Here is a 15257-nt window from a genome sequence, read left to right as displayed (position 1 = left end):
GCAATAATGGAGCACAGGATTAATACAATGTGAACATGCCTTTTCATCAAATTTGTTCCAGCAAATACTTTATATGTAGCTCTCATTGTCTTTCATTATTGTTTGGTGCCTTAAGTTCTCATGTTTAACACCTTTTCATTGGAAATGGATTTACCATTAAAAAAAAATAATTAATCGCCGAGCGGTCACATTTTGAGGCTCAGTGCCCTGTATGTATCATTTTATTTACATAGTGCCCACAGTCTACGCCGTGCTCTACAAAAGCACAATACAAGTTGAAGTACAAAACAATGGGGATAAGCACTACTGGTAAATGACAACATAAGGCAGAGGGAGACCCTCCCCAAAGAGCGTACAATCTATAAAACGTATTGAAGATGGTATAGTAAAAAGGTATTCTAAATATGGGAATATTATGCAGCACTTAATCCGGTGGAAAATACCATGAATTTAAAAAAAATTGCTGTTTTTGAAAGGTGGATGGGTGCCATTTATTAGCAGTATTGAAGCAATTGCAGGACATGCATATGAACTATTTAAACATCCCTGGTCACTTGTATACTCACTGGACATATAGGCTTCAATTGTGTAATAGGTATTCTACCTTCCTGAATATTATTCCATCTTTCAAAAAGTGTGTGTGTTCTGGACAGTAAATGACCTTTTATATTGGATTTCCCCCACAAATCACCAACAGAGGGGGGCCAGCAGTGGATTGGAAGGGTTATGGAGTGTAAGGTAAGGCCAGACAGTAAAGAAAATGCTGTGGTGATGATAATTATACACCGCTTACAATACTTAGGCACCCTGATCTTACAGTATTAAAAGTATTTCAAGTGCTCGAATATCACAACTCCTATTTTACCATCTAAATGAGCAGTTGCATTTAGCCAGTACTTTTCTGTTTTGGGAATATTTTATTCTGTTGTACGCTTTCTAAGAACTACTTTCTAACCAAGTTGTGATCGCTGCAATATTGAAATCCTAGCATTGTTCTTCTGTCTGTGCGACAGACACCTTAATATCCCTACATGGGAGGAGTACGTATTTTACATTGCACATCACAGATGTAATTTTTATGCAGAGTTGGGCTTGCTTACATTTGCAAAGTCAGTAAATATATTTAAACTGGAACGCATTAATGGCGCCAAAGAACGTGCTACATGACCGACTGAAGGAGCGGTTAGACGGGCAAAAGCGCTGGCTATGTAAAAGACACCAAGATCTGGCTCAATTCCAGGTGTCAGCTCCTTATGACCTTGAGCAAGTCACTTTACAATCTATGCGTTTGAGGCACAGGGAGATAAACTCATCTGGGCAGGGACTGCTAACAATTCCTATGTGCCGTTTCCCGCGCGCTGTACTGCAATTGTGACACGCTGAGTCCTATTGAGAGAAAGGTGCTATATGAAATATTTATTCTGAGTGCTTTTTTTTTTTTTATACCCAAATCCAATTCAACTAGAATACTGCTGCTCCATTCACCCCAGTGCTGCCAAGAAAGATCAGCAGCGTGTTTCTCTACAATCCATTGCTGGCCCCACTGGCATCGATGGGGATAAAGTATGTCTTAATGGAACATTCCATTCAGAAGCCAAAGTAATCGCAGTGCATTACCTTGATTATTCTCCTCTGCAGTACGATGGGTACACCTCCTGCCCACTTGTGACTGGATACCGAAAAGTGATACTGGCAGAGTTTGACTACAGTGCCCAACCGCTGGAGACTTTCCCCATCGACCAAGGCAAAGAGAGAAGGACCATGTACCATATGAAAGCGGATATGATGCCATTTCTTTACTGGAATGGTCTGCTCAAGTAAGTGATCCAATCACAGCAATCTTTTCCCACTTCAAGGTCTTGATTTACCCAACACGTACATATTGCATTTCATATACAAATCCCTTAACTAGTGAGACCTTTTTTGTTTACATGTCCTTAGGCTTAGTAACTACTCAATGTAAGACTGCAGGGTGTTTGGTTGCCAACATTTCTTCTCTCTGCCCTCCCGAACCCTGCAAGGTGAAACTTTGACACCCTGCAGTTTGATAACGATCCTGAAGGCCTCGATTTATAGTTGCTCCGGCTGTGCGCACACGCGACGTCACACGCATGAAACCTGCACTGCAGGCAGCATCGGGAGGCGTGTCCATGTCACATGAGCGGTTCACCCTCATTGGCTGAACTGGTCACGTGACGCGGCAGGATAAATTTCAGGTGCCTGCTCAAAATGTGCACACTTTGACACATCGGTTGTGTGCGCACAATTGAAAACATGGATTTGTTTTGGCGGCGCGCGCAATAGTGCCGCAATTATACACACGGCCTTATGCTGCTCTTGCTTCAAATAACAGAATTGAAATTAAGTCACAGCTCTTCCCTAAGAAGCAAATTACAGAATACAAAAAAAAAAAAAAATCAGCTTTTCTAATGAATGTAAGCTCTTCGGCTCAGGGACACCTTTTCCTAATGTGTACTTATGTGTGAAGCACTTATCCCTATTACAGGTACATCTGGCTGCATCTCCACCCTGCCCCCGATTGGGATTTGCTGTAGATGAACCGCAGTGCAGGGGGGGGCGCGGAGGAGATTTCCCATTAGATTAACACAGCGGGGGGATCCCTGCTGCTTCGGAGTGGGACTCCCCGCTGTGTTTCTTGATGGGCATCTAATTTACGGAGTTCTGGCCTTGGTCACGCTGCAGTTTCCTTAAGGCAAACTGCTAAATAGATGCGACAGCATTTGTAGGTTACGTGTATTACCGCTGTAAAGTGCTATATAAATAAAACTATATAGATATAAATATTTCCATATCAATTAATTATGTTGTCATGAAGAATAACACTGTATTTTTTTTTTTAACAGGGGCTATTGGGGAGGACCTGCACCCATCAGGAAATTGCTACATCTTGGCTTTAAGTAATATTGATGTGCAATACATTTTCCAAGCTGCATTTCGTCATCTTTTTAAATGACCACATATACATATATACATATACATATACAGCGTCCGTTAAACACAATAGGCAATGTTTGTTAAACATATGTTGTAAAGGACAAATGAAAAAATACCATAATCTCAAACCATAAATTGACTTTTTTTTTTTTTTGAAGTGTGCATGTTTAAATGTAAGTCATATCTATGACTTGTTCTTGTGGCCAAGAGATTCAACACATGTAAATTTTGTATCCAGTACAATGTATGAATACATGCTACCAATTCACTTAAACTGGTTCACTAAAAATATGGCCAAAATATCACATCTGAGATTCGATACATTGTAAGGAACCCCAACCCTCTAATAGCATGACTGAGATCAGATACATTCTATATTTGATAGAATTTTCAAATGACCTGAAAATTGCAGGGAACACTTTAGGGATGCTCGAGGAACCCAAGGATTGCAAGAAAAGGTTTTATTTGTGTGGAGTTGCTTTCAATTCCGGAACATGTCCAGTTAAAATAAATTTTGAATAGTCGCGCAAAAATAAAAATAAAGTTAAAATCCAAATAGCATCTTCGGTAGTAAAAGCAACGTTTTTTGCGTTCATTTCTACAAACAAAATGAGAAAAGTGCGAGTTAGAAAGTGAACAAGTAGAAAATATATTTAAAACAGGACAGTAATGAGTCAGTCTGAATCCCAGTTGAAACAGGGAGGTTGGTAACTACCTATATTTATTTATTTTATTGGGGAGGGGGATTTTCTTGTCTTTGCTTGCCTTAACCTGAGTTGATCTGTGACTTCCCAACCTCCAAGCTAATTAGCAGAAATACTTGCCTGGGGACACAAAATGGCCATGGGGGGTCAGGCTCGCTCCGACAGCCAATAGAAAAGTTGCAACGTCAGGCGATTACACTTTCCATTTGTAATCCCATGGCCATAGTTCTACCTCACACCAACCATATAACTCCTTATGAATCGTGGAGGAGGGAAGTTATTTGGGGGTGGAGGGTCTCCCCAGGTCAGGAACTATGGATCAACCCCTGGTTCAGGCAAATCAAAAAATATTCATTTTGGACTATTACTGGTTCTCTAATGCAATGTACACACGATATCACTGGAATTACCTGTAATGATGTGATATTACCAACTACAGTATTTCTAGCAATTTAAAGTGTAATAACCTTGTTAATGTCTTACTCTAAACTATATCTAGAAGCCTAAAATATACAATATTTGTGCTGATTGAGGTTATTTCGGTGGTCATGACAAACCGCAGAAATAACAGTAGAAAATTCTAAGATGCAATGATCAGTGCTGATCGAAGATATACTGTAGCTAAAAACCATTAAAGTGGCCCTGCAGAAATGCTCAAACTAGAACCAACACGCGCGCACACGATTTTCCATTTTAGAAGGATTAGTTCTTTTACAGCTACAGAATGGTAAAACAAAAGAAAGGGGGAGTCAAGGGAAGAAATTACACGCGCATGCGCACTTAGGCATATTATAAAGATGGAGCAGCCCCTTACCTTGCAGTCGTTTCGCACGTTCAAGATGCCTCCATACACTCTGTTAAACAATTCTTGCTTTGAATTCGTTCCGTCAAGAAGTTCTAACAAGTAAAGTGACAGTTACAATTACATTATTTGACCCAGATTACAAGAAGTAGTTAAATTCACTACATTTAGACTAGAATTTGGGAATTTCTAGAAGAAGCACTTACCGACATTGACACTTAGCTCGTCCATCATGTTCTTGTGCTTAATGTACATTGGCCAAACATGGCCATCAAAAAGTCCCGGTGGATCTGGAACAGTGTAGTTTCTGGAGCTATTGAATAAACAAAAAGGAAATTATACACATATACACTTTCTGCATTGCTAAGGTGGTATCAGTCTAGAACAGTGGTTTCCAATTTTGTTGTTGTTAAGGAACCCAATGTGAAATTCTGAGAAACCCCAACCCTTTCTGATAGCGTGTTTGAGACCAGATGCAGTGTAAGGTACCCAACCCTCTAATAGCACGTCTGAGATCAGATGCATTGTAAATTCCTCTGCCTTTGGTACAATTTTCAAGTTTCCTGAAAATTGCAGGGGAACCTGGCTGGAATTTCTTATAAAAGGTTAGGGAGTTTAATAGTTTAGCTATTTGAGGGATGTATATATTGTTTCGATGCGCGCCAATAAATACATATTACCACATTCCTACTTGGGAATTATATTTGCCATATCCATTGAAGACTGTAAAGAAACATTTTCCAAACACAAATAGAACTGCACTATTGGCTAGTCTTTCAATGCATAGCTCATTACCCCAAGGATAAGTACAGTGTTTCCATGTATCAAATTGCTTTACACCATTTTGCTCTACTTGCAACAGTGAGTGTTTTCGGGATTGGTTATATATTAGAGGAGATAGCATTAAGCTGCTACTGTACAACTAATGCAGTTTTCCGCTCTTTGCATAAAAATAAAAGCCAGCTGGGTTCTAAGGAAGTGTTAACCTTTGTGTTAAATGTAATATGTTCGTGTAAATTGACGCAGATCTAAGTTTTTTGCTCTGTGTTTTGAAGTACAGAGGCGGTGGGAATATGCAGGTGGTAATATTTTACAGAGAATATTGGTGGGTTGATGGGTTTCAGAAAATTAGAACAAAACAACGTAAACACTTGGTTGGCATAGCTCTCCAAGTATCAAATTATTATTTAATGAAAAGTAGTAATAAAAACATGGCAGGGGCTAAACAAACCACTTCCCCTGATGCATTTTGTGACTTCATGTCACTTCCTCAGATGGGAGAGGCACAGGAGGAGGGTACTGTATATAAAACAAGTTTAGAAAATTACTTGAACTAAATTACTTTGTACTCCAGAAACCTTTTGTCGCTGTATAGTTTCTCAATTCATTTTGTATATGCATAGTGATGACTGAGATTAAATCCAGTAAATTCAATTCCCCTAAATATTAAACCTGCCTAGTTTCAGATTGGATGAAATGCTTTAAAAAAAAAAAAAAAGTTCTGTCACACAGTTGTTTCTTCTAGTCCCACTGTTTATGCTTAATTGGGGGTTATTAAATTGTGATAGTGCGGATCAGGGCGCCATGGCCCAGAAACTCCCATTGAATTGAATGATTACCCCCCCCCCCCACCCCCCGACCTACACTCCTTTTAATAAAAATGCCACCTACGTCTCCAACCTAATACAGACTTCAAGAATGCGCAGTTCCTTCCGTGATAGAGGAAGACCTGATAATACAGGGGGTGGCCAACTCCAATCCTCAAAGGCCAACAACAGGTCAAGTTTTCGGGTCGCTTTGCACCTTTCTGGACATTCTATCCCGTTTCTCTGTTCAGTAAGTGTTTATTACGTGTATTCTAAGGTTGTCGTGTGTCTATCAAGGAAATAAATGACAATTTCTTTTGCTCAACTTGTATGCTCAATTGGGATCCACAAAATATAAATGTGTTAATAGTTGTGTCCATCGTGACACCGATTCCCCTAAATAACATTAACCCGCCTAGTTTCAGATTGGATGAAAATCTTTAAAAGTGCTGTCATTCAGTCGTTTCTTCTAGTCCCACTGTTTATGCTTAATTGGGGTTATTAAAATTGTGATAGTGCGGATTAGGGCGCTATGGCCCAGAAACTCCCATTAAATTGAATGATTAGCACCGCCCCCAACACTCCATTTAATAAAAATGCCCCCTACGTCTCCAACCTAATACAGACTTCAACAATGCGCAGTCCATTCAGTGATGAAGAGGACGACCGTATAATACAGGGGTGGCCAACTCCCGTCGTCAAAGGCCACCAACAGGTTAAGTTTTCAGTCAAAGACAGCCTGATTGAGCCATCTGTGCGGCAACAGGGATATACTGGAAACCTGACCTGTTGATGGCCTTTCAGGACTGGAGTCGGCCAGTCCTGGTAGAACATATCTAGGAAACGGTAGATTCTTCCCCCTCTTGCAAATATGAACTTCTGTTTTCTGCAGTTAGGAATGACTAAGCAAGCTTGTTGTGATCATTTGCACGGCCATTGCCTTGGTAAACAGAGAACATCTGTAATCTGGACATGGATTGCAATACTGCAGCTAGGCCAACGTGGAAAGGTGGGCACGTAAAACCCGCAGCAAGACCAACATGCAGGCCAATGTCACACCTGCGAGCTGTACAAATATATAAATACACCCAGGAATGGTGCTGAACCACTCACTCATACCTGCAAGTGACATCTCACCGTATCTGATAGGTTCCTTAGACAGAAGTAATCGCTTTGGGCATTTGTCATAACAATTTTTAAAGAGAAAGCGTAAAAGTAAACTAAGCAGCATTTCTGCGCGGAGACCTTTCTGCAATTGTTTGCTCAATAAAAACAAAGTTGACAAATAAAATACAAATAAAATACATACCTCCTCCTCCTCTTGCATTCATCATAAGGGATTGAAATAAAGTAACGTTGGGTGAACACATCAATTAGTGGTCTGAAAAAGCAACATCATTGGGTCAAGCGAGAAAATAAAAGTACAAAAAGAGGCAAGTATTTCAGCTTTAGAAAAGTCAGGTACGTACAAATCCAATGTTTTTAGACATTGGAATACTTTAGGGAAGCTTGCAGCCATCTGCTTTTGTAATGTTCCTGGTCTTGCTAGTTGGAACAGGATGTGTGTCAGCAATACCCAACAGGAGGGGTTCAGGAACCTTTTGCGGTTCATAGGCATCTTCAGGGGGTTAGTCATAAAATTAAATCTGTACTGGCAGATCCCAGGCAGTATAGTGGGGTTCCTGAGCCCGTGTGGGGACTGCATACTTGGCAAGACCCCAAAACAGCACCTTTGCGTGTTTTGAAGAGCCATAAATTACGACAGGAGCTTCCAAAGTCATTCCCCACAATGCTTTGCATCCACAGCGGCAAAGCATTGTGGGTCGTGACTTTGGAAACTCCAGCATTGATTCACAGCTATACCCCCCCCCCCCCCCCACATGGAGGTGCAGTTTGGGGCCGTACGTGTTCCCCACAAGCTCAGGACACTATACTGCCTGGGATCAGTCACACAGTTGTGAGCAAGTCTGATACGTAGGCAATTAGATTAATTAGGGGTTTGCAGAATATTTTCTAGCAGGAGCAGCACAATATAAAAAAGGTTGGGAACCTCCGATTTACACAACTATGCATAGTAACAAATTAAAGTTTATTTTTTCCATTTCTTGTTACCATTTGTATATTTCAGCAAATGTACAGTGAATTGACCCAACAGGTAAATTCTAAGTTTGAGGTTTTTTTGGAATTCCAAAAAAGATTTCTGTTTGAATCTCATACCCCAAGCTGTGCGCAGACAAGTTCTGTAAGGACACCCCTGGGGCGGCAATGGATTGTTCAAATGCTACTCACTTGTAAGTGTAGAGAATGAAGCCTTCCACGATAAGGATATGAATGGTTTCACTTTTTTCCGTTTCTGGCAATGTTTCCGTATCCAAGGTGTTATTAACGCCGTGTGAGCGCTCAAACTTGACTGGGTTCTTTATCCAGGCATCGATGGTATTCATCATAGCTTCCATATCCAAAGCAGTGATAACTGAAATGAAGATTGCGAGTTTTATTATAAAGTAACTAAAAAGAAAGGGAGCACAGTATGTGCTTAATTTGCAATATGTGTTTCACCCCTTCACCAATAATCTACACGAGGCCATTAAATATGACCCTCTTACCATCATACTGCTTAAATCCAGCTTCTACTGCTATCTCGTCTTGGGGCTGAAACAGTGACCAAAAACAGTATACAAGAGCTTTGTCCATACAAGGACTACAGCACACAACATAATGCAAGGCTATACAAATATATACTATAATTACGGTTTAAATAAAAAATGAGGCAATATATAAAACATTTGTACAGGCAAAGTGCAATGGTTCTTTTCAATATCCCCTCTATAAAGTAATTTGACCCCCAAAATCAGTAGCAGGTACTGTATGCAACTGCCACAAGAGACTATATTAAAGGGCTTACATTTGCCAAATACATGTTGTGTAAGAAGGGTACACTGCAGTGTTAGCTGTGCCGTCCATTTTTATTTCCAGAGAAACGTAAGAAAACAATTATTTTGACCCGCTAAAGAGTTAAGTGGGGGAATTGACACTAAATAAGACACTTTGTGTGCCAACACGGGCTTGGTCCAAGCGGACCATACTAGACAATGATTGGTATGCCACTTTGTAGCAAAGTTATTAAGACCATACAAAAAATATTCTGTTATTTACACTGCTGGTTGTTTGAGCTGATTAGGAGATATTTGAATTGTAAGTTTGTTAATATGCTGGACTTTCCCTAGATATTGTTCTTTCCTAAAATATCCAAAAGTACAGGATGTACCAAATGGTGTTTTCAGATAATTTTGCTACATGGTCTACAATTCACTTACCCGGCAGGTTGCAGTATTAAACATTCTTCTTGCAAGGCAAATTGAAAAAAAGAAATGAAGAAAATCACTCACCTTAAAGAAATCATCTTGATGTACCACGCAACAATTAGGTAGTGACTTAATCAGCCTGTTGGTTAGCGTTGTTTTACCACCATTGGTAGCACTAAAGATGAGAAGAAATTAAAAGTGTAAACAAGCATTGGAACAGATTTGACAAACGTTAAGCAATGACAATCCGTGGCTGTGTCTTATTAGAGGTAGAAGACAGCTGGCCACGGATAGGGTAAAGAAACTTATAGCAGCAGTCCAGGTTACATTTTGGCTTTTTGTTATAGGATTGTAGCAGGTGGTCTGCGGAGCTGAACTCCATTAATTTCAGTTCAGATTACCCCGTTTCCCGAGATACAGACCTCCATAGACAGGGGAATGTGGGAGGGTGGTTCGTTGCAGCCAGGGAGCTTGAGTGCCTAACAAAATGGCGGCGTTTAAATGTCGTGCTGGGCAATAGGAAGCCATGACGTCATCCCTTGCGGCTTCCTATTGGGCCGTGTCACCAGGACCTTTAAACGTCCTGAGCTGCTACCAGCACTCCCTATGGAGGCAGGTACCACAAAGCAGGGGTAGGCCCGGAGTGGTACTGAATGGGATTCAGCTCCGGAGACCCACTACTTCAATCCTAACAGCAAGGCATGAATCCTGGGCCGCTGCTTTAAATGACAATCAGTATTGTGTCCCCCTGCAAGATACTTCCATCAGGTTTCAGGGACCTACATTACAAAAGACAGCCACATTTGCTTGCCGTCATTTTCTTTACTCTGCAAAATTAAACTTGCACATATTGCATCAGCTTTATTTATTCCGCTTGCATGATCACAGAAGTATCCTCTACGTCTACAATGAAGGCGTTGCAATTCTCCCCGACCAGATAAAACCCAGTAAAATGGACACACCCTAGTGGGACTGAAAGCATGCATTTTCCCCAAATATTTAGATTCTGCCAATTTTTAGAATACCAATAAAAAGCTGCATTTACACACATCTGTATTTTGCAACATTGGTAAATAATATTTGACCCCTTTACAGGACTGTAGCACATTGCGATTTGAGTGTATGAGCTATGAGCAAGGGATACCATTACCCTTTACATCAGTATATGGCAGATAAGAATATCACTTGTGAGCACATGTCTCAGAGAGGTCTGCAACCCTGCCTTTCCCCATTATCTCTTAGCACACAGCCAGGGATCTCAACTCCCGTCCTCAAGACTGAGTCACTGATTGAGCCACCTGTGCTGAAGCTGGGATATCCTTATGTAACCCCACTTTATTTTACCTCAGATTATATAGCCTATGACTGGAGGTGGGAGCCCGAGTCCTATGGGTTACTGTTTAATTCTTATAGTGTGTGGTACATGTTGTATGAGTCTGTAGTGACTAGACAACACAGTGGTAATGAATTATAACAAGCTTTATATAGTCCGCTATAATTTGTGGTGTTACATATCTCATATGAATCAATACAGCGACAATCTTAGAATCACTCCATACACATATATACTTTAAAAAAAATATACCAACAGTGCGAAGGGTGCGGAAACATAACTTTTATCTCTGTCCGGCCTCCCAATCATGAGGTACTGGCCTGTAGATCCTGGTGTGCTAGCACAATCGTTGGAGCTCAAAAGTGTGTGATCTTTGTGAAGCATCAATATAACTGCAGTTTATATCCTTTGTGGGTTAGCTCATCCACTACAACCTGGGCTCCCTAATCTCTCTCTGTAGTAGCCTCTGTCTGCCTGCTTCCTTCTGCACTCTCAGGTCTTGGTCTCTGCTGCATGCACTGGTCCAGTGGGGCAACTCACTGGGGCATCTCTCCCTCTCCAACTGTCATTCCGCTAGCAAAGCAGTCACATGGTCCAATGGAATGTAATTCTTAAAGGGGCCGTGTTCTGTGCTGATAGCAGTCACAGGGGATACACTTAAAACATGACCTGTTGCAAGATACTAGAAATCTCTGTCCCACACGACCCAGTATATATATTACTAGGAAAACCAATGGCTAATATCTCCAAAAAAAAAAAGCTAGAGTAATATCCCAAATTTTAAACGCTACACGGTGTACAATTGCCAAAAATTGGAAACAATCGGCCCCCCTCATCCTTAAATCAAATAAATAACAAAATTTGGCATATAGTCTATATGGAAAAACTCTCAGCCTATCTGAACGGCTCTACCTCGCAATTCTCTGAGATTTGGGCTCCTTGGTTCCGTCAAGCAGGTATATCCCCATATATATAGACTAGAATACTTTGAACAGATTGATACATGTGGTATTTAAATTGTTGAATACAGTGCGATATTGGTATAAATGCTACCCCCTCCGCCCCTATTGTTCCACAACCAGTTTATTTGTATTACTGTATCCCCCTTTTCTTTTGTGTAGTATGTTGTGTTTACCTTATTTTGTATATTTGAAAATGCTCAATAAAAATGTAAGTAATAAAAAAAAATAATACATAACCTGTTGGAGGGGAGTTGGGGTCTAGAGGGCTGGAGTTGGTGACTCCTGGCATACAGTGTTTCCACTGCAGCCAGCAATCCTGGGTAATAACATGCAAATGAACACTCGGTGTGTCACATTTTGCTTATCCTCCAGACAGGTAAATGAGCTCACAAGTGGTACTTTTATTTGATGTACAGTGGAGAGTTTTTGTCACTGTCACCCACAAAAAAAATTGTTTTGTATCAGTATATGGTAACTTGTTAATCTTACAAGTTAAGTCGCTTCACTGTATTTCTACCCAATTGCAAGTAACAGCTATGCCATTATACTAAACTACAGAATGTGTTGACTCCTAATAAATGATACACAATAACTACATTTAGAAGATTGCAGCATGGACAGTGTTACTGCTTTTGCCACCAAAGGATGACAGTAACGCAGGTTTCCAGCAGTTAGAACATCACAGACCTGTCATCCAATTCCAGGTGCCCATGACACTTACAAATATGGAGTTGGATGACAAATATTGAGTTTTTTGGGGACTTTGTAAACCCATTCTTCATATTCAGGTCAGCATTACTACTAGAGGCATAACTTGTACATGTAACTATTATTAGACTGTGTCCATGCCAATGGCAGATACATTCTATACTACATAGTTACAGTACATAGCAGAGGGGAGGTTGAAAGCAGACATATGTCCTTAGAGTTCAACCTATGTTAAATTTAGATGACAGATTCTTATCCTATATTTGTATTCAACAAAAGACAAAAAATATATATATCCAGTGCTACATCCAATATATAAATACTTCAATATTAGTATTCTCATGAGCAAGGGTCATTTAGTCAAATCGTTATAAGCCTGCAGCCATGTCACGGCATGACCAGTATGCAGGTCTTAACACTACCTGTGAGCTTGCAGGTGTGAGCTTGCAGGGATTGTGTGCCTATATTTGTATTTACAGTATTTTGACCCAGAGGGAAAAAAAAAGGGAAACTTCACCCAATGATATCTCATACTGGAAAAATAAATTCCTTCCCAACTCCAATATTGCCAATCAGATCGCTCCCTGAATCAACATCCTTCCCATGTTTACTTATTTGGTATATCCCTGTATACCTTTCCTTTCTAAAAAGATGTCCAACCTTTTCTTGTAGCCATCTATTGTATCTGCCATCACAGTTTCCATGGGTAATGAATTCCACACTGTAACTGCCCTTACTGTACAGAACCCTTTCCTTTGTTGCTGGTGAAATCTCCGTTCCTCCAACCTTAAGGGGTGACCCGGTGTCCTTTGTACTGCCCTTGGGATGAATAGTTCTTTTGAAAGCTCCTTGTACTGTCCCCGGATATATTTGTATATAGTTATCACATTAAGCGATTATTTTATGATGGGTTTTTTTTTTTTTTTTTACTCTATTTTAGAAAAGCACTACAACCACATGCAGTGTGTGATTAATGCACATTTGTGGTGTGGGCTGTTATACTTTAATGGACCAACAAGAACGTTTTTCATACTGAGTGTAGATGAAATTGTAGTTAAGAGAACTTTTCAAGTCTCCTCTTCATTTGTACATGTTTGAAAGCCCTGTACACTATGAGTTCCACTAAAGAAAGAGATCACTAAATAATTCCAATTCAGCCAATGCATAAACAAATTGCATACATAATAATCAAATGTATTCATTTAAAAAAAGCTGAATTAAAAATTAGGATTACAAATCAAAAGGATATTATGGGGAAATTATTCAAATAAGGATCAATAGTCTTGAAAATATGGAGCTAGTTGATGGGTATGATTATTTTTTTATATTATTTAGCTTGAATAATAACACAAATGCAGATGATAGTCAGAATAATCAATAGCAGGTGCACTATATGAAAAACAAAACATTACAATCATAATTCCAAATAAGTAAAAAAAAATAAAAAAACAAACATGACCATTAGTTTTATCAATAGATAACCCAATTATAAATGTAAATAGAAAAATGTGCCTCTACCAACAACTCCTAAAATTAATGAAAGCAAAAATCTAAAGAGAGCTGCTAAAATCTTTCCATAACCAGAATACAGTTTTTAAAAGAATATGATGAATAGAAGTACAGTACAAGCTTTGTGTTAACCCTTTCAGTGCTGGATAAGTCATTGTAATTAGTATTATGGAATACAAAAGTGAACAAATTCATAAATAACGATAAATTAATATAATCCAATCAAATAGAAAAAAAAATAAAGTAGTATACTATTCTGTTATATATTTTTTAACATTATGATTAAATATGTGTTAATGATTAAATCTGTTATTATATTTTTATTTTACGATAAAAAAAATAGCGTATTAGCATAATAAGAGAATTAGCATAATAAGAGTGCATTCGTATAAAAATATAGTGCATTCATATAATAAGATAGCATTAGTATAATCAAATATAGCTATTCGTATAAAATAGTGCATTCGTATAATAAAATATAGTGCATTAGTATAACACAAATATTATAATAAAATACAAAAGGTTTGTATAAATTAATAACAATAAATAACGAGTAGTGTATGTATGACTTGCTGCCCCCGCTGGGACATGCTGCGCGCGCACCCCTCACTCACTCACCCGCCGATACCCACGATGATCTGCATGGCGGCTGCGAGTTACCGGAGACCTCCCCCCTCAAACCGGGCGAGAACAGAAGGACACGCGGGCCCGATGCCGGGGCGGAGCAGGAGGAGGAAGGGAGAGGGACGAGCCGTCAGCTGCTGTCGCGAGTGTGCATGGCGGGGTGGAGAGCGGAGTCCGCGAGCGGCCGGACAGGTGGAACAGTGAGCGGGAGAAAGGAAGGCCGAGGGGACGAGGCAACCGCCGTGAGGCTAGCGTCAGGGGGCGGCGGCGCCTCTCATTGGCTGGCTGTCAAATGCGTCAGCTTGTGTCAGGAGGGGGTGGGTGCGATGATGTCAGGCGTTGCTGGGAAGGCGGAGCTTATTTGCAGCGCTAGTGGCGCCCCCTGGCGGGCCGGGGGGAGGGGAGAACTTTTTTTTATTTGCACACCCAGAGTTCCAGTACTTTTGTATTTGCACACACGATACTTTTTTATTTCCACACCCAGACTACCTGTATTTTTTTATTTGCTTACCAATACCAGTACCAATATTTTTTTTTTTTTTGCACACTCGGAGTACCAATATTTTTTTATTTGCACACCCGGGGTGCCAGGTACTTTTTTTAATTTACAAACTTTTCACTTATGTGTGATTTTTAAATAAAAGCCGATTTATGTTTAAAAAAAAAAAAAAAAAGTATATGTCTATTTCTTCGCATTGCCCCAAATGCTTTCTGGCAGCTGAGGGGTTAATAAATGCGGTATTGTTTTAAGACCAGGCACTGTATGAAG

The 15257-nt window shown here is 39.9% G+C and overlaps 2 protein-coding genes across 5 annotated transcripts in view; one reads left to right on the top strand and one right to left on the bottom strand.

Annotated features, from left to right (window-relative positions):
• SQOR (sulfide quinone oxidoreductase) overlaps nt 1-3090 on the top strand; it is a 34778-nt gene extending 31688 nt beyond the window's left edge. For 2 of the 3 annotated variants that reach the window (XM_075575611.1, XM_075575612.1), the window contains exons 9-10: nt 1639-1817; nt 2865-3090. In XM_075575611.1, the coding sequence (XP_075431726.1) occupies nt 1639-1817; nt 2865-2922 (237 nt within the window). In that variant the 3' untranslated portion in view covers nt 2923-3090. Of the gene's footprint in view, nt 1-1638; nt 1818-2864 lie in introns of those variants that run through there. The other variant, XM_075575613.1, reaches the window with a different exon arrangement.
• Nucleotides 478-14724, bottom strand: LOC142468924 (nicotinamide riboside kinase 2-like). Of its 2 annotated transcripts, XM_075575614.1 has the most exons (8): nt 14483-14720; nt 9437-9527; nt 8654-8699; nt 8337-8520; nt 7357-7428; nt 4668-4774; nt 4474-4556; nt 478-3553 (listed from the first exon to the last, which is right to left on the bottom strand). In XM_075575614.1, the coding sequence occupies exons 1-8, from the start codon at nt 14506-14508 to the stop codon at nt 3548-3550; spliced, it is 615 nt and encodes a 204-aa protein (XP_075431729.1). In that variant the 5' UTR covers nt 14509-14720; the 3' UTR covers nt 478-3547. The 2 variants fall into 2 exon arrangements, with proteins under 2 accessions (XP_075431729.1, XP_075431730.1); XM_075575615.1 differs by lacking the exons at nt 478-3553; nt 4474-4556; nt 4668-4774 and adding an exon at nt 6198-6336 and having other exon boundaries at nt 14483-14724.
• Nucleotides 14725-15257: the final 533 nt, after the last annotated feature.

This window comes from Ascaphus truei, chromosome 18 (assembly GCF_040206685.1).
Source record: "Ascaphus truei isolate aAscTru1 chromosome 18, aAscTru1.hap1, whole genome shotgun sequence".
NCBI lineage: Eukaryota > Metazoa > Chordata > Amphibia > Anura > Ascaphidae > Ascaphus > Ascaphus truei.
The sequence above is the reverse complement of the archived record's forward strand: the minus strand, read 5'-3'. Positions and strand labels throughout refer to the sequence as shown.